Source organism: Molothrus aeneus, chromosome 2 (genome assembly GCF_037042795.1).
Source record: "Molothrus aeneus isolate 106 chromosome 2, BPBGC_Maene_1.0, whole genome shotgun sequence".
NCBI lineage: Eukaryota > Metazoa > Chordata > Aves > Passeriformes > Icteridae > Molothrus > Molothrus aeneus.
This window is the reverse complement of record NC_089647.1, coordinates 28,302,787-28,320,478: the sequence shown is the minus strand read 5'-3', so window position 1 is coordinate 28,320,478 and position 17,692 is coordinate 28,302,787. Positions and strand designations below refer to the sequence as shown.

Sequence of the window (17,692 nt, the reverse complement as noted above, 5' to 3'; positions counted from 1 at the left end):
CAAGGGCCTGTATGCTGAGGAACAGATCTTACGCTAAGGCTTCCTGGAATGAGTTTAAAATGTCAGAGAGAATTCAGTTGGTGGACACCTATCAACAAAGAATAGTGCTAAGTGAAACCACTGAACCTCAGTATAGGAACTGACATGACAATGGATACCTTACCTATCTCTCATTAGCACATCTGTAGTGGGATTTCCCCCACCCTGCCCACATTTCCAAAGGAGTGGCAGTGACTTTCTGGTTTTCAGAGGTCTCTATCTGATAGCAGAAGCAGGATGCTCTGCAAAGAAAGGTCAGCCAGGAACTGAAGCTGACAGCAAACCAGTCATGAAGCAAGGCCTCAAAAGAGTTGCAATCCCATAGTACCTGAACAAAAAAAAAAACCCTCCAGAACAGATCAGCAACAGCAGCAAGGTTAAGCCAGTAGTGCAGGCAATCCAGAAAAAGCCAAGATCGAGCCATAAAGTCAAGTCAGCAGATCAGGGTCAGGTATCAGCAAAGTTCATGGCCAGACCCCAGCCTGGCTGCCCTGTAGCTCTAGCAGAGACCACAGGCAAGTGTCTGAGGTCCTGAGCAAAGAACAAGTAGCCTCTGGCCAGACTCTCTGCTCTTCCTCTCATCTCTCTCTGCAGCAGTCTGACCCTGCTGGGCTATCCTACTGCAAAGTTACACAGAACTTGAACAAGCAAAGCCCATTGAGAAGGGGAAGAGGTTGCAAAGATTGGTGTTCTAAGGACCCAACAGCATGGATGTTACTGAACTCAGAATTCTGGATAAAGAGCAGATAGATACCATCAGACAAAAGGAGGATGCTGTCAGTGTCATAAAGGGGAATGTGTGTTTAGACTGACGCAAACAGCATTCTGCAAATTGTTCCAGTTGTCAGAATGAGTGAAGTAGCCACTATTTAATTAACAACAGCCTTTATTTCCCTAAAGTTGCCATTCTTGAGTGAATGAGAGTGCGGGTAGAATTACTAGCAGTGGTCACCTGAAACAAAAAGAAACTCAGCAGAGGAAACAGGAAGGCCTGTAATTTGAATCCTAAGGAAGATCTTTTTTTAAGAACTTCTGCCCAAAAAGTTATGCCCAAATAAGGAAGCCGTAAGCCTACCCCAGATACAGAGAGGATATCGCTTTTTACTCACCTCTAGTGATAAACATCATTTCTGTTGATTGGAGTGCAATTTCTTCCAATATGACAGGTAAGCTACAAATTAAAGGAATTTTCTTTCCCTTTTTTCTTCTGAAGTGATTCATAAATGACCAGTGTTCTACATTTTCATACTCCTTTTTCAGGTGAGAAATAACCACTTTGCACTGTGATCTGCCTGTGCCACCAGTGTTGGTCCCACAGTAAAACAATTCCGATGATGACACCAGATACGCAATCATGCTTCATATAAGGTCACAAGTATAGTTTTTGAATTTTATTGGAGGTTTTGGCTCCTTCAGATTGGAGATGAATCTGCTGATAACGTCTAAAAAGGTGAACAATATTTCTATTGGTTCCTTCAGGTAGCTCATGCTGGCATGTGAATCTATATATTTCCTCCTTCGTAGTCATTTGTGAGATACCGGAATGCCCAGCCAGAGTTTTAGCTAGGCAGTGCCTGGCGAGTAAAGTTTCATCTATCTGCGGTCAGGATGGCAACAGAAGGACTTCTTTCTGCTCCAGTGCTGTGGTTGATTCTCCTGTCCATTCACGTCTCCCTGGGTAAGTACATACTTTATTTTGCAAAAGGCAGTGAGATAAAAAAAAGTATGCAAATTTAATATAAATAGGTTGTTCTTCTAACAACCTCTAAAGCAAAGTGACAAAATGGTGTTCAAGTATGTTTCTGAGATAAGGAAGGGTAAGCCTTTTCTAAAAGTTTGGTATTTTACTCAAGTATCAGTGACTGGCCATTCTCATAAGAATTCAAGCCCAAATTTTGTAAATGGTTTAGCTGTACTAAAAACCAGCTGGGTATTCTTACTACTGTCTTATCTCTTCTGCTGAACTCTTTGTAGATTAAATTAATAATTGCAGATGTTTGCTCGACACCAGTTAAAATGATGTAGCTCTACCCGTGTGCCTGGTGGAGTTTGGGTAACACAACATCTCCTCAGTTGTTCCTCTGTATATGAGGCCTATCACTATTTGTCTCTCTGCACTTCTGGAGCTATGTGTACATGTTTGATGCTGGAGAGACAGATTTTGGAAAACTCATTTTTTTCTCTCCATACATGGAGGTGACATTAAGGCATTGTGGTGGTGGTCTCATCCCCATATGATGAGAACAAGACTTCGGAGTTGATGTTTTGCTATAGCATGGCCCTAGTCTTGAAAGTTCTCACCAGTTCTGTGGATGCAGTCAAAGTTCAGGGCAGGGAACAGGAGGCACTCTTGACGTACATTTTCATAATATGAAACTTTTTTTATTTAGACACCTTTGTAGTGATGTTTTAGTGTCAACTGAGCTGTACTGCAGAAATGAGAGTGACTTTTCTGCCAACTCCTTGTTAATATCAGGGAACAGTAACTGACTGGAAGATGCAGACAACAGTAGCTTTACAATGACTTTACCATCTTTACCATCATCAGCGCCCTATCACCCTCATCTGTGATCTAGCAGCACTTGCATTCTCCAGTCTGCTACAGGTGTTCTGATGTTCCTCAGGCACAGAGCACTGTGCAGAGCAGTGCAGGAGTCACAGCTGTCCAGGAGTGAGCTGGAAATCTGCCCCTGAGGCAGCCAGCCTGGGCTTGAAACCTCCTCTTAGACAGGAATGCATGGTGCACCCTCATCTTTTCCTATGAGAAGAACTGGGTTTTCAGCTGGAGCAAGAAAAATCTCATGCCTTCTCAGCCAAGCAGAACACTAAACCACTGAATTCAGTGAAGGTGCTTGCGGGACATGCTGTGGAATGTGAGGAAATACAAAATTGTACCTGTACATATAATAAAAAATTCACAGAAGAGTGATTACAGCAAATGATAGCTTTTATTAGGAAATATTGAAATCTGTCAGTTGGGTTCAGCCTACCTCTGCATCCAGTCTTGCATGCTGTTACACGTTGAAAACATCAGATGTACAATTATTTAAAAATTCAAGTGCACAGAGGTCATACAGTTGGGTGAAGAGATGTTTGTTTTGTCCCTGGATATGGCTAATAGAAATTGGTTATCTGGTTTGTTTAAAAGTGTATTAGGAATTCAACTTTTCTTGGAATTCATTACCCTTTTAAATGTATAAATATTGTAGCTGAGAAAACTCTTTTTTGGACTAATACTCGGGGGGTTGTTCTCCAGAATATCTTTCTAGAGACTTACAAGACTTATTACAGAAAGATTATGCCCCCTCTGATACAACATGTTGCAGGAACAAAGGGGCTTTACTCAGCATTTTCCAGCCCTGGTAAGTCAGTAAAAGAGAAAGTTTGCCTGTCATTGGAAATAATTTACATTTTAGCAGTGCAGTTAGCTCAAACTTGTAAATACAGACATAACTCCTTGCAAAAAAACACTCTTTAAGTTGGACTCTTTAGAAAGGTGAACAAAATAAGTCTGATGTAAGAGTGAATAAGGAGCAGTAATGATCTCATTAACATCTGCAGTAGATAGTCATGATTAAGCTCTGTCCTTTCTATAACCTTGCTGTCTGAAGGCACTGATGAATTGAGGCTGTCAAACGGAACTGGCCCCTGCTCTGGGAGAGTGGAAGTAAAACACGAGGAGCAGTGGGGAACAGTGTGTGATGGTGACTGGACCATAAGGGATGCTGAGGTTGTCTGTAAGCAACTGCAATGTGGATCTGCTGTTAAGGCCCTAAATCGAGCTCCTTTTGGACAAGGAACTGGACCAACGTGGCTGTACCGAGTTGATTGCCGTGGTAATGAATCTGCTCTCTGGAACTGCTCACATACAGGATGGGGTGCTTTTACCTGCCCTCATTTCTTTGATATTGGAGTGATCTGCTCAGGTAAGAAGTGATCCAGCCTTGTATAATAGAAAAAAAGATACGAGCCTAGGATCAAACTTTGTCCTAGTTTGATAAAGCCAAGTACTCCCTCTACTCATCCAAAGCAAGTTGCTCCAGCATTAAGTTTTCTGCTGACTGTGAGTGCAAGTGACTTTGCCTGGGCACAGCAATGACATCGAATGAGCATATTAAATTACATAGAACAGAAAGAAACCAACCCATTATTTTTTTCTACCACAGTTCTCCCAGGTAACAGAAGAGCAGAACTGAACTTGTCTTTGACAAGGAATTGGGGCTAAAACAGTAGGTGTAGGTAGAGAAGCAAGAAAATGCAATGTTATGTCATATAATTGCCCTTCTTCTCCAGATCTTCGGGTAGGCTAAGACAGGACAGTCTGCACTGGCAAAAAAAGACCAATACCTGTTTGGCTGCTTCCTGTGCAAGATGTGCATGATTTTACTCTTTGGAAAAAGAACCACTGCAAGAAGTTTTTCCTTCCCAGCTTCAGGACTTTACATTTGTCCTTTTATGATTTTTGTGAGGTTCCTGTCAGCCCATTAGTCTAGCCTGTCCAGATCTCTCTGAATGGCAGCTCTGCCCTTGTGGTTATGTCCCCACCCCCGCAAAATCATAAGAGTGTACTCCATCACCACCTCCATGAAGATAAGACACTGAGCAGAACAGGCCCCTGGGAAGACCCAACAAGTGAAATTCCACTTGCTGACAGTCTTCAGGTAGAGTGCAACTCACTAATGACCAATCCTGAGCATTCAGTCAGCTGCTTAACCATGTTGTCCTTCCAACCAGACAGCAACATCCTAGTACTTGGACATAAGAATATTGTGCAAGACAGTGTGAATGGCAGTGCTAAATGTGAGGTAAATGGCATATGCTGCTGTCCCCTCATCCATAAATCCATTTTAATCAGAGAAAGCATTACAGTCACACAGGCATGATACATGCTTGATAAAACCATGTTGACTCTTCCCATTCATCTCCTTGTGCCCACAAATAAGTTTCTGCAAGTCTCATTCCATCTTTTTTTCAAGTACCAAAGTGAGGCTGGTCAGCCTGCAGATGTCTAGACTGGCTTTTTAGCAATTCTGAAACTGGGTGCAACATTTCCTGATTCCTCTTCCTGGGGTCCTTCAGCTTCCTATTCATTGAAATAGAGGTCTCAAGGACACACACTAGTAAATGGCTATTTGTCTATTTATCTATTTATTTCGGGATTGCTACTTTCAGTCATTGGCAGATGCTGAAAGTTTCCTTCCTTCTTTCCCAAGGATTTTGTATTTACACATACTGAGAAATAAGCAATCTCATACACCATTTTCTTCTTTATCAGTGCTATACAGGAATTGCCCCAGTCACAATTCAAAAGCATTAGTGATCCTCAGAGCAGTGAAATGTGTCTTTCCCATTAAGGAGTTTTAAAAATAGGTCAGTACAACCAACCCTTGATGCTGGATTTCTTGGTTTTTGGGTTTTTTTCCAGGCTTCTCTGATATGCATCTGACTGGAGGGGACACTGCCTGCTCAGGACAACTGAAAGTAAAGAAAGAAGAAACTTGGGCCACTGTCTGTTTCTCACACATTGATTTCAAAACTGCCTCTGTTATATGTAATGAGTTAAAGTGTGGCCAGGCTGTGGATACCTTGAGAGGAACTCACTTTGGAGACAGACATGAGCTGATCTGGCAAGAAGAGTTTCACTGTGTAGGGAATGAGGCTCACCTTGCAGACTGTCCCAGGAGCATGCACCATACTAACACGTGCTCTCATGATGCCACTGTTGTGTGTTCAGGTGAGACTTTGGACTGATGGACATAATTCACTCATGTTCTATATGCCTTTTTCCTATTAACCCACAGTTCAGAGCATCTGGACACTTCTGTGGTCCTCAGGATCCTTGGATGTTTCCCCTACCATGCCTTGAGCTATTCAAGGGAGACCAGAAAATAACAGAGAGCAGTCCCACAATGTCTCACTCACTCTACTGAGAGTCTGCATCTAACATGGGCTGATCTAATCATTCCACTACCACAAAGAGATCTCAAAAGGGCTGTTATTTCTTTTATGCTAACCCTTCTTAAGAACTCCACAAAGTCATGGCTGCTGGGAGCTCTGAATACAGCTGTGTATTGCCATCCACTGAAAAAGTGAAGATTAGGCCTAACACCTTTTTCCTGAGGCCACAGTTCTAAAGGGGTAAACTAAACCTGGGGCAGAGCTCCTGGCAACAGTTTGACACAAAACAAGCCTGGAAAAGGGTTGGAACTCATGTCCATTTCCTGCCCAAACGGCTACAGTCTGTTTTAAGACAGCCTTGTATACTGTGACCAGTGGCAGCCAAACACCTCAGCTAAGGCATCTAACAGGCCTTGGCTCCTGCCTCTATCTTGCAATAGTCTTGGCTCAGAGCTGAAATCCTGCGCTTGTTAGGGGTACAATGCAAGGACAAGGTAAGGGCAGAAAGTAACAGTGTGAGAAGAGAGAGGGACTGCATGGGGCTGGCAGTAGGACACCACAGCGCCATCCATGCCGCCCTTAATTTATTGTCAGTATGCTGATGGTTATGGCCTGGGGTGTTCAGAGCTTTGCTCTGGGGCATAGATGAAAGCTGAGAATTCCCCACTGCAGTTTCTGCTTACCAGGAAATGTGACATGACCAACTACTGGGAGAGAGAGTGGTACCAGTTGCTCCTACCCTGAGTTCCTCACATGCAAGGCAGTGCTGAAACTGCCTCTGCAAGAGAAAATGTAAGGTAGCAGCAGTATTGTGAGGGGAGGAGAGAGCAGAGCAGAGAGGTGACACTGAACTTAAAGAGTCAAAAGTCTTTTAGTCATATAGTGCAGGCTACAACATGGACAATAGAGACTTTAAGAGCTGGCCTATCAGCATCCTGTTCTAAGATGGTTTCCAGTAACCTGACACAAAAATGAGTGCTAGTTTCTTGCAGATAGAGAGACCTCTCTTACAGTTTTCAGTGCAGTAGCAAAAATGCCCAAAAGTAACTGCTAAGCTCCTTTATTCTTTCTGCAGGCTACGGTGGGTACAGGCTGGCAAACAGCAACACCACGTGTTCAGGGAGAGTAGAGCTTCTTCACGGAGGCACATGGGGAACCTTGTGTGACTACCTGTGGGATTTACAAGCTGCCAATATCCTCTGCCAGCAGCTAGACTGTGGAGTTGCACTACTGATCCCAAGTGGACAGTCCTTTGGGGAAGGAAATGGATCTGTCTGGAATGCCACATTCAGCTGCCAGAAGAATGGCTCACTCCTGAGAGACTGTCCCGTGCGTGCTCTAGGTCAGAATGAATGCCCTGCTGGAAAAGAAGCTCATGTGGTATGTTCAGGTGAGCAGTGGAAAGGTCTAAGAAGAGAACTGAAAAACTCCTTCCTTGAGGAAAAATATGGACTCAAAATTCAGAGGGCATATGTGGAGTCAGGCTCTGTCGTTTGACTGCTGCAACAGGAGTCAAGGCTACACTTCAACTGTACCACAGGGCTGCTCTCTCTGAAATGCTCCTAGTGTAGGGTAACAGCAAGAGCAGGGCTGCTGCAGAAGCCAGGATGAGCTGGGCTCAGAGGCTGAGCACAGCACAGGCAGAGTCCTTGCCATGAAGACACAATCCAGAGCATCTACAGAGAGGACAGAGGAAGGTTTTGGTAATAAGGTCTATGAGCAGTCCCAGAGAAGTCGAAACAAGCAAAGGGTGTAGGGTCTGGCTGGAGAGAGCAGCCCAGCACAGCATGAGACAAGACTGGAGACAGTTATACCTGTCATGTACTTGAGGCAGGGATTGAATTCCTGGTCCAGGTTTAAGTGAGGACTTGGACCTGCAGTTGAAGGATGCAGAGCTGTAGGCCCTCACTGATATTGGTCTGAAAAATTAAGGTCTATTGGTTGACCCAGAGCCCCAACCCATAATGCCCTGATTTTAAAAATTGCAAATGGGATGTAATCCTGAGTTCTAGTCATTCTTCTCAGTAAAATAGGCTGGACTGAAGTCTAGTTATGAGTATGGAAGTTTCTAGTTATGAGTATGGCCCAGTTAAGTCATTCTCACTACTGAATGATAAGGAAAACTCATTCCCATTTCTCAGTCACTTCCAGGTCCGGCCCATGAGCATATGTAACACTCCAATATTCCCTTTCTCGAGATTCAGGGTGTCCAGGGGGCAGGCTGGTGAATGGCACCACGTGCTCTGGCATAGTGGAGATCCGCCATGGAGACACGTGGGGAAGACTCTGCCACTCCCACTGGAATTTGCAAGCTGCCAGTGTTCTCTGCCATCAGCTGAACTGTGGCTATGCAAAATCAATCCAGATGGAAGAAGGTTTTGTGGATGGAAATGGGCCTATATGGAGAGATGCTTTTCACTGTAAAGGGACAGAGTCCTGCCTATGGGATTGTGTTCAAGTGACTTTGGGCAATCCAACCTGTTCAGCCAAAGAAGCAGCCACTGTAACTTGCTCAGGTAAGTCAGGAGTGGCCTTTTATGGGTGGTGCAACGTCAGACCAAAGCAGTGCTGGTGATCTCACTGACAGGATCTAGTCTTTGAGGTGGGGAAGCCTTTCTTGCTTCCTTTGCAAGCCCTTGTGTGCATGAAAGCAAACAAAGCCTTAATGGGGGCAGTCTCCTTAATCAGTGGTGAGAATTAATATTTTGCCAGCACAGAAATTTGTCTTTCATAGCTTTCCTGCAAGTTATTTCTATTGCAGTGAGATAAGCAGATGCCACTCAATATATTTCCCAACTCTCTTGAGCCCAGGTCTTGCCGAATCACTCAGACTCTCAGGGGGTGAGAGCCGCTGTGCTGGGCGAGTTGAGATCTCCCTCCATGGTGTGTGGAGCAGAGTCCTGGATGACAACTGGGACATTAGGGATGCCCATGTGGTGTGCAGACAGCTCCAGTGTGGAACTGCTGAGAAAGCCTATTACCTCCCAAAGTCTGAGCGAGGCACAGGTCTTGTTGTCCTAAGGAGTGTCCAGTGTACTGGAAACGAGACTCAGCTGATGCTCTGCAACACCTCCCATTCTCACACAGTGCCAGAGGGAGTTTCTGAAGATGTTGGTGTGATTTGTTCAGGTGAGTCACTGTGTGAAAGGTACAGAAGGTTTCCTAGGATTTCTCCAACCCATGTGGCACTGTGGTGTCACAGATCTAAAGTTGGCATGAGTCTGAGCTTGATGATAGTTAAGGAAGCAAGTGTAATTTACATAATGCTTTCTTCATCTGAATTTCTTACAGAATTATCTTCCAGAGTCAAAAAGAACTATTAGAACACAGAAGCCATAAGAACACTAATTTGGCCATGATTTCCAAGCATTCTTACTGCCACTTGAGAATTAAATAGCTTTTATTTTGTGACATTTCTATATTTATAGATACTTGCAGCTATTCTACAGAATATTACAACTGTTTCTACTCTTCTCTGATTTTGCAACCCATCTGTAACAGGAACAGTGTCTGTCTCTAACTAAATGAGTACAGACAGAAAACAGGTTGTCTGGCTTTCTAAGATAAGGTGACCTCTGCATATACTTGGTATGATTATACTCTTATTGCTGGCAATAACTCAGCTTAATTATTCAAAAATTCACCTGATGTAGGAGTAGGCCTTTCCTTTTATGCAGTTTTAGCCTCACAGGACTTCTGCCCAAGCAACCATGGCAGAAGGACCAGGATATAACAAGAACATGATGTCTTAGAAGTGCTTTAAAAACATTGCCCTTATGCTGACCTGTGCATTACAGTTGTGTTGCACGTTGACATCTGGATTTTCCTCCTACAGGCAGCAGACAGATGAGGCTGGTGAACGGAACAAACCGCTGTGCCGGGAGAGTAGAGCTTTATCATCATGGCATCTGGGGCACCATCTGCGATGATAACTGGGATCTATCAGATGCCAATGTTGTTTGCAGACAGCTTGGATGTGGGCATGCCATCGAGGCATTTGTCTCTGCTCATTATGGTGAAGGGTCAGGGCAGATCTGGCTGGATGATGTGAATTGCACTGGGGCTGAATCCGATCTCTGGGCATGTCCCTCTAGGGCGTGGGGCCAACACAACTGCCAACACAAAGAGGATGCTGGAGTCCTGTGCTCAGGTGTGTTTGGAAAAGCCTTTTCTGAGCCTGTGGGTTCAAATAGGAGGGTTGTATAAAAGGGAAGAATAGTGGGGACTTGCTTGGACAGCCTCCTCCTGTCTTGATGACAAGCATGGTTGGTCAGCTCATCTTCTTGGTCCTACCAAGATGCAAAGGATCTACACAAGCCCATATTATGCACCAACACATACACACACACACACACAGAAAAAAAAATCTGTGGTGTAGTAGGATGTTTGGGGGATAAATATTAGGAGTTTGTAAAGATTTCCACAGCAAGGGGCTGTGTGCTCCTTCCAGGCAGTTACAGCTGGCTCTGAAACCAATAGGAACAATCCACTGTGCACTACAGCATCAGACAATCCAAGTAGCTTATGGTGGCTCTCTCACACATATTTAAGACAGAATGGCAGCAGCAATAGAGAGGAGAAATGAAAGAGAAGTAGAAAAAAACACAGATGACCCCTGAAGGAGGTTAGGGCCTGTTAGAGCCCATGCTGGAGCCTGAACAAAGCCTGAAAGGACTGCAGCCTCTGGAGTATCCATGCTTCACAATACAGGTAGAACCAATACAGCTAGTTAGCACTGTAAAAAACATGTTATCACACAAGCAGGAAAGAAACATCACAAGAAGTCTGTGGCACTAATTCCATTTTTATGCCTTCACTTCCAGATTTCCTGGCTCTGAGGCTGGTGAACGGCAACGACTGTGCCGGGCGTGTAGAGGTTTTCTACAACGGGACGTGGGGGAGCGTTTGTTCCAACCACATGTCCCTGCTCACTGCAGCAACCATGTGCAAACACCTGGGCTGCGGAGATGGAGGAGGAATAGCCACGGACTTCAAATACGGCAGAGGGTCTGGGCCCACGTGGCTGGACCACATTGAGTGCACTGAGGAGCACAGCTCGCTCTGGCAATGTCAGTCAGACCCCTGGGACCCTCAGTCGTGCAGCAACCGAGCTGAAGAGACCCACATTACTTGCACTGGTAATCAGAAATGTATTTGTACGTGGCCAGACATGTACATTAACATAGGGGTGCATGTATGGACGTCACAGTAATTATTTTGTGTACACTTGTTAGCTGGTGTCTACTGTTTCTAGTTTCATGAAAATGGCAGCAACATTTTTTTTTTGGTCAAAATCATTGACTTAAATGAGTGAATTAAAGTTACAAGATTATCAGAGTGCTTTGGCTCAGTGAAATCCTAAGGAATTCCCTAATAGGATGGTGCCATTGCATATTTTTTAATGCAAAAATCTATGATACACAGTCAGTCTGTGAGATCTGAGCTAGGATGAGACTTCCCAAGAGGTCTAGAGCCAAGTCTGTTTCTACATGTTTCTCCATGTTTTCTACATGTATCTGTGTGTACACATAGCCATGGACAAGTGTACAAATCCATTTGGTTCTAAAGGTCCATTTCTAATACCTGCTCTTATGACAGTATTTCACACCTATGGGTATCAATATCTGCATTCATACATAATAAAATATAAGAAAATATATAAAATTAAATAAAAATATAAAATAAAAATGAAATATAATATAAAATATATAAAAATGAAATCTACATGATTATTCAGATATCCTGAAAGGGATTTCAGCTGTCTCGTGAGAAGAAGGAAAGCGTACCCATCAGGAAGATTATTACTCACAGCAACAGCCAAACAGCCATCTGCCAAGAACTAAACAGGCCATACACATATTTCAGGAAATAATTAACCTGATGGTTAATTTTCAGCTATTTTACACTCCCTCATTTTTTTCAGAGAATAATTAAATTATTTACTTCAATATTTAAATTCTGCAGGAAGAAAAGAGGCAACATCTCCAGCTGCATTTGCTGAGTGTCCAAACTCCACAAGTTGCTCAGGTACCTCCACTTCTTTGTTTTTCTTTATTGGTCCCTGTGGACCTTTCTGCTGTTTCAGTAAAACAGAAGGTTTCTGTGTTTTGCAGACAGGGAGAAGTTACGAGTCATGGGAGGAGTGGATGAATGTTCAGGCAGAGTGGAGATGTGGCACCAAGGTTCCTGGGGAACAATCTGCGATGACACCTGGGACATGGCAGATGCCAATGTTGTCTGCAGGCAGCTGGGCTGTGGATCTGCTGTGTCTGCTCTGAGTGAGGCTGCCTTTGGGGAAGGGACTGGTCCCATCTGGTTGGAGAAGGTGCACTGTAAAGGAACAGAGCTGTCTCTTTGGGACTGTCCTGCCAAACCTTTGTTTGGCAAAAACTGCGATCATAAGGAAGATGCTGCTGTGAATTGCTCTGGTTAGTGACCAGTCCTTTATTACACAGGTCTGTGAAGGAGGTGGGTAGGGGAGCATTATGCCAGTTGTACTTCCCAGTGACTAGCCCTTTCATAATTTTGACTGCTAAAGTATCACAAATTATATGAAGATGTTCTCCCTATTTTCCACACTTGCCTCAATCTGGACTAACCTTCCTTTTGCAGGTGTGACAGAAACAACAGCATCACCCACGAGAGCAGGTAAATTCTTTCTCTCTCTTTTCTTTCTCCCATCAAATGACAATTTAATGTCCCTGATACTTGACAGATAAAACAGCAGTTTATTTCAGCTCATCAGAAAGCCCTCCCTCCAGCCTTTCATAAAGGAACACTGAGAGGCACCACCGCCAGCTGCTGAATTTTATCTTCTTGAGCAGGACCCATAGCAGAGCAGCAGGTGCCCTGCCTCACCCTGCTGTGCCCTCGTGGGCACAGCAAGGGGCTGCAGAGGAGCAGCCCTTTGGGACACGTGATTCTCTACCTGTTTCCTCTTGGTTTCCACTCAGATCGCCCCCGCCGCCCTGCCACAGGCAGCACGAGGCTTTCAGTGCCTGTCATCCTCTGCATTATCCTGGGCACCCTTCTCTGCCTGGTCCTTGCCATTCTTGCTGGGCAGATCCGATGTGCCAGGGCACAGCAGAGAGGTAGGTTTCTCAGGACTGGTATGAAATGCCTCCTTTACATGGCCCCAGATGTTTAGTAGGCTGGGGAGGCAGTGGGGATGGGTGACTGAGATGAACTAAATCTGTTGATACACTGAGATTTTTCATTACTTTCTGACAGTAAAGGAGCCCAGAGGTGCTTATCCTCAGTCAGCACCTCTTGGTGCCTTTCTAGGTACCCACCAGGCCACGTAGGCCCCTGTAAGGTACTTCTCCTTTTCAAGACTCCAGCCTGAATACAAGCAGAGTCTGTGAAAGTGATCATTACCTTTTACTTTCAGGCTCCAGACTATCCTATGACCCCTTCTCCGAGGCTGTCTATGAAGAGATTGATTATAACCTGATGAGGGAAAAGCAGGGAGTGACTTTCCTCTCAGGTCTGTGTGTGTTTCTTGCTTTTCTCAAGGGAAAGCTCCTCCTTTCTGATCCCAATCTGATACCTTGCAGCTCCCAAATTTACTGGGAAATTTAAAATTCCTGGATTTGAGGAGAGGAGTTTCCTGCCCAGTGGACTCTGTCAATTCCTTTCCTAGGGACAATTTGTTTTGTGCAGGTCTCACTGCAGCCACAGACCATAGATCAGTATAGGTCAAACAAACAAAGAAAAGCCTTTTGCTTCAATTATTTAAAGCAGGAACAAATAAAGGAATTATTGGCATCTCCCTCACAGCAGCTGGGTCCCTGTAGGTTTCCTCCCATGAATTGCTTTTCTCCCTTTGTGGAATGCCTCCCCCATGATCCATGAGAGGTGTTATGGGGCCCCCTGAGGGATTCTTGGTAATCCATTGTAAGCCTTGCAGAAGTAATACTGACTGTCAAAGAATATGATGGACTTGGATACTGTTACTGCTCTTTTTCTGATGGTGCAGTTTTAGCACTTAAGGAGAGTTTAATCTGGTATCATGCTCGTTCTCATTTGCCTAGATTCTTATTCAGAGAGCTCAAAACCAAAGGAACAATTTTATAGAGCAGGCAGTGATGAAGAAAATGATCCTGGAGCAACTCAAGGTAATGTGAGAAAGGGTTTTTACAAAGAAAGAGATCTCAAATCAGGGTAACTTTTAATATCCAAAGCATTATGAGTGATTAAGACTTTCATGTCCTAGTGATGTTTCCTACTGATGCAAAATCTTCTGTGTAACTCTTGTGGTGGAAGAGTGTCATACAATCTCATATACAAGTGCTAGTTTTCTCTTCTATATGAGAAATTCAAAATAAATGTTTGCTGGTAGTTCTGCAGACACTTCACAGGATCCAGTCACATGAATCCAACAATGTGACAACTGCTTGCCCCAGATATTGCATCCATAATAGCTCATAAAGTGTTGCCTTATTTCTGAGACAAATGGGGAGAATTAAAACAGAGGAAAGACATATTCCAAATAAGAACACTGGTGTTCAATTTGAGCTGATCAAGGGATCTTAATCCAAGTGATCTGAAGAAAATACAGATTCCTAGCTGTGGGGTTTGCCTGGGGGATACATGTGGTTTGTAGGTTGGGGTTTTTTTATAACTTGAAATAGGTGAGGGAGAGCAACTGTTTGGAGAAGAACTACATTTTCCAAGAGCTGATCAAAAAGCTCTGTTAGCCATTGTCTGGTGTCCAAGAGATCAACTGCCAAAGGCACAAGCAGTTCTGAACCTCAGTTGCCCATATCCCAGACTCTGCTGCACCATGTCTTTATTTTCTACTGCTCTTCTTATATTAAGGACTTTTTTAAAGTTAAAAAACAAACTAAAAGCTTTTCATTACAAACCAAAAGCTAAAAAACAAACAAAAAGCTTTGAAGTGCTTATAGAGAAGACAATTATTCTGAATAGTTTCTCTTTCTGTTATTCAGATTGAATATTGATTTCTAGGTAAAAAGTGAAACAGAAGTACTTTGATTTACTTTTCTGTTTATACATGTATCATTGGTAAGCATATGTATTTACAATAAAACTGTGCACAGTAACATTTGCTGAAGGATGGATTCCAGTTAAGTACAGACATGTCAGTATTACAGCCCTGTGTTGCTGGATTATCAGCTACTGCTTTCCCTAGTGGAAATTAATACCTGTACTGTTCCAGAGGCCTCTCCACTGCCTGAAAATGCCCTGGAAGATGATTATGATGATGCAACAGAAGCTCCTGGACCTAGAGATGCTTCTCTTTCTGAGCAGAATGAAGAGGAAATCATTGGGATCCCTGGAGAAAGTGACAGAAACAAGGATTCCCAGACAGGTGAGGCTAGAAGAGCAGTGCTATTCTCTGTTCCTACATCCAGCTAATCTATAGCTCTGCTCTGCTTTCCTTACAGCCGTAAAATTCTTGCCTCTGCTTTCCTTACAGCCGTAAAATTCTTGCCTGTGGCCAACCCAACCTAAGTTTCCACTGCTGCAAATTAAAATTGTTACTTCTCATTAGAATGACAATGGGGACAGAGGGTTGTAGTCATCTTTGTAAGAGCCTTTTAAGTACTTGAAGAGGGATAACAGTTTGTTCACATACCTATCCTCAGTTCTGTTCTGTATTTTGTTTCTCTACACAGCCACAACCTAAATTAGTCAACTTTCTACTTAGGCCTTGAAGACTACATTCTGCCCATGATGTGTCTCCACTCAGTCCATATCTTTCAAAAATGGCTATAAGCCAAATCTTTAAGGTATTTCTTTACAGCATGGTACTGTAAAGTATTTCTTTACAGCATGGTACTGGTGTCAGGTAGAGCACAAGGACGAGCTCTTACACCATATCCTTCTGTTTATGGATGCTCGTGTGATACTTCCCCTTTTCCAACAACATGACAGTCTTGAGAGGGCTCAATGCCTGGTGCAGCTTCAAATAGTGCTCTGTAAAATACTACATATCATTAGACAAGGATTTTTCAAATTATGCAATTGACTGTTTCTCCCTTCATCTGTAGTCTCTTAAGTGTCCTTATCAGATCTCATGTCCTTATCAGATCTCATGGAAAAATAATCAAAATATAGGACTCAAAGTAACTAGAGAGACATTAGAGATTTTTTTTGACAGCCCATGAATACATTCCTTTTAACATTGTGTATAAAGTTTGATCCTTGGATATGTATACACACTGCAGAAGGCAGAGTGACACAAGCATTTCTCAGGTCTTTCACAGTCACTCCTATCTAAGGTTCTAATTTCTGGAGGAGACAGCTGGCAGCTGCACAACCACACAGAGGTAATACATACAGGATGTGCATTTATCTATCTCAGTGTTCTTCCCTTCATGTTTTCAGACTGGATTCCCAGAAACAGGACCTCTGAGGCTGAGAGATCCTCATCCCCTGCTCTTGAAGATACAGGCTATGACGACATTGAAGAGCTGGGGCACTGATACAGACTGCTGAGCTGTACTGACTTCTTCTGGAAATACACCACTGTTCATAAAATGCTAATCCTGTACTAGCAGAACCAGAACAACCTGCATTTAGGACTAGCTTGCATAAGTTTTGGTTATTTCCAGAGAAGAGATTATATACATAAAAGATAAGGAAGCATGGCAGTTAAGAAGATCTTTGAAATTTCTCTTATAATTTCTTGTTGTTAAGACTTAGTGGACACTTTTTGATTTTATTTTAAATACCTTTTTTTTTTCCTGAGTTAATTTTAAAATTATGATTTTTCTTATTAGAAACTGTCCAAAGATCTCAAATTTATGCTTTTTCTCCCAGATATATGGGGACAGCTTCTGGTAATTATTTGGAATGAAGATTGAACTGCAAGAAAATCATCAAAATTCTGTTTCAGCCAAGACTTTGAGAAAGGAATTCTTGCTGATTGCTTCTGCAGCAACATCAACAAGATCTGACAGGTGTGCTGCAGGCCTGCTGTGAGGCACAGAAAGAGGGAAACACATACACCCATGGGATTTAACGGCATCATGCAATCTACTTTTCCTGGCTCACTAACAGGAAAACTGGAAAGTAAAAAGTTTTTGCAAGGAATAGTAAAAGGCAGCAGAAACCGTCAGGGGCAACAAATGTTATGCTGAAAAAGGGTGTAGCAAGCTATTTATCCCTGTCAGAACTATCTGCACAGGACAGAACTTCTCCTCTCCAGGTGCACCAGGCAGTGACCAGGAAGAAGGAATCCTTGGAGACTCAGAGATGGCAACAACTGATGTCACAGGCATGGTCCAGTTGAGCTGAGTGCTCCCCAGGTGACTGGGTTGTATAATTATCAGTGTGACTAAGTGGACTGATATTGGGAATGTGTTAAAATTTGTAGCCAAACTCTTACAGCATTCTGCCTGCACCTGAATGGCACCTGCACAAGGAAATGTTTAGGATAATTGAAGTAATTGGATTAAAAGCATATTAACAATTAACAAGATTAATAAAAGATGTAAAATGGCTTAACTGTGGGATCTGTCAGGCAAAGTTTCTCTTCTAAGGGATGAAAACAGACGCAGACAGGTTGAAATCCTAGAGAATCAGGCTACAGCTGAACTCATTACAAATTTATCTTTCAAACTTTTGAAAAAGCAGGTACAACAGGAGGTAGTTTGTGAGTGGGGTTACAGGCAGCAGTGCTTGTTGCAGTTGGTGCAGCCAGCTGTGTTGGAGTCACCTCTGTGTGTACAAATTTATCTCTCTGGGACACACAGCCTCACTACTGCCTGAGCCAGCACGTGGGAAA

At 43.3% G+C, this 17,692-nt stretch overlaps 1 protein-coding gene across 1 annotated transcript; it reads left to right on the top strand.

The window, feature by feature from the left end:
• The first annotated feature begins 1,647 nt into the window (after positions 1–1,647).
• On the top strand, positions 1,648–15,318 carry LOC136571382 (antigen WC1.1-like). Its single transcript, XM_066571760.1, has 15 exons — positions 1,648–1,717; positions 3,651–3,965; positions 5,465–5,773; positions 7,013–7,327; positions 8,142–8,453; positions 8,749–9,066; positions 9,773–10,087; positions 10,761–11,075; positions 11,902–11,964; positions 12,051–12,365; positions 12,550–12,585; positions 12,891–13,032; positions 13,335–13,433; positions 13,987–14,054; positions 15,119–15,318. Exons 1-15 carry the CDS (start codon positions 1,648–1,650, stop codon positions 15,316–15,318), a joined length of 3,192 nt encoding a protein of 1,063 aa, XP_066427857.1.
• Positions 15,319–17,692: the final 2,374 nt, after the last annotated feature.

What these genes read in the sequence shown, in the direction of transcription:
- LOC136571382 (XM_066571760.1), top strand. Translation starts at nt 1,648, where the DNA reads ATGGCAACAGAAGGACTTCTTTCTGCTCCAGTGCTGTGGTTGATTCTC. An exon ending in TATTGGAGTGATCTGCTCAG is followed by an intron (nt 3,966 to 5,464) that starts GTAAGAAGTGAT and finishes GTTTTTTTCCAG; the next exon opens with GCTTCTCTGATATGCATCTG. An exon ending in AGCCACTGTAACTTGCTCAG is followed by an intron (nt 8,454 to 8,748) that starts GTAAGTCAGGAG and finishes TCTTGAGCCCAG; the next exon opens with GTCTTGCCGAATCACTCAGA.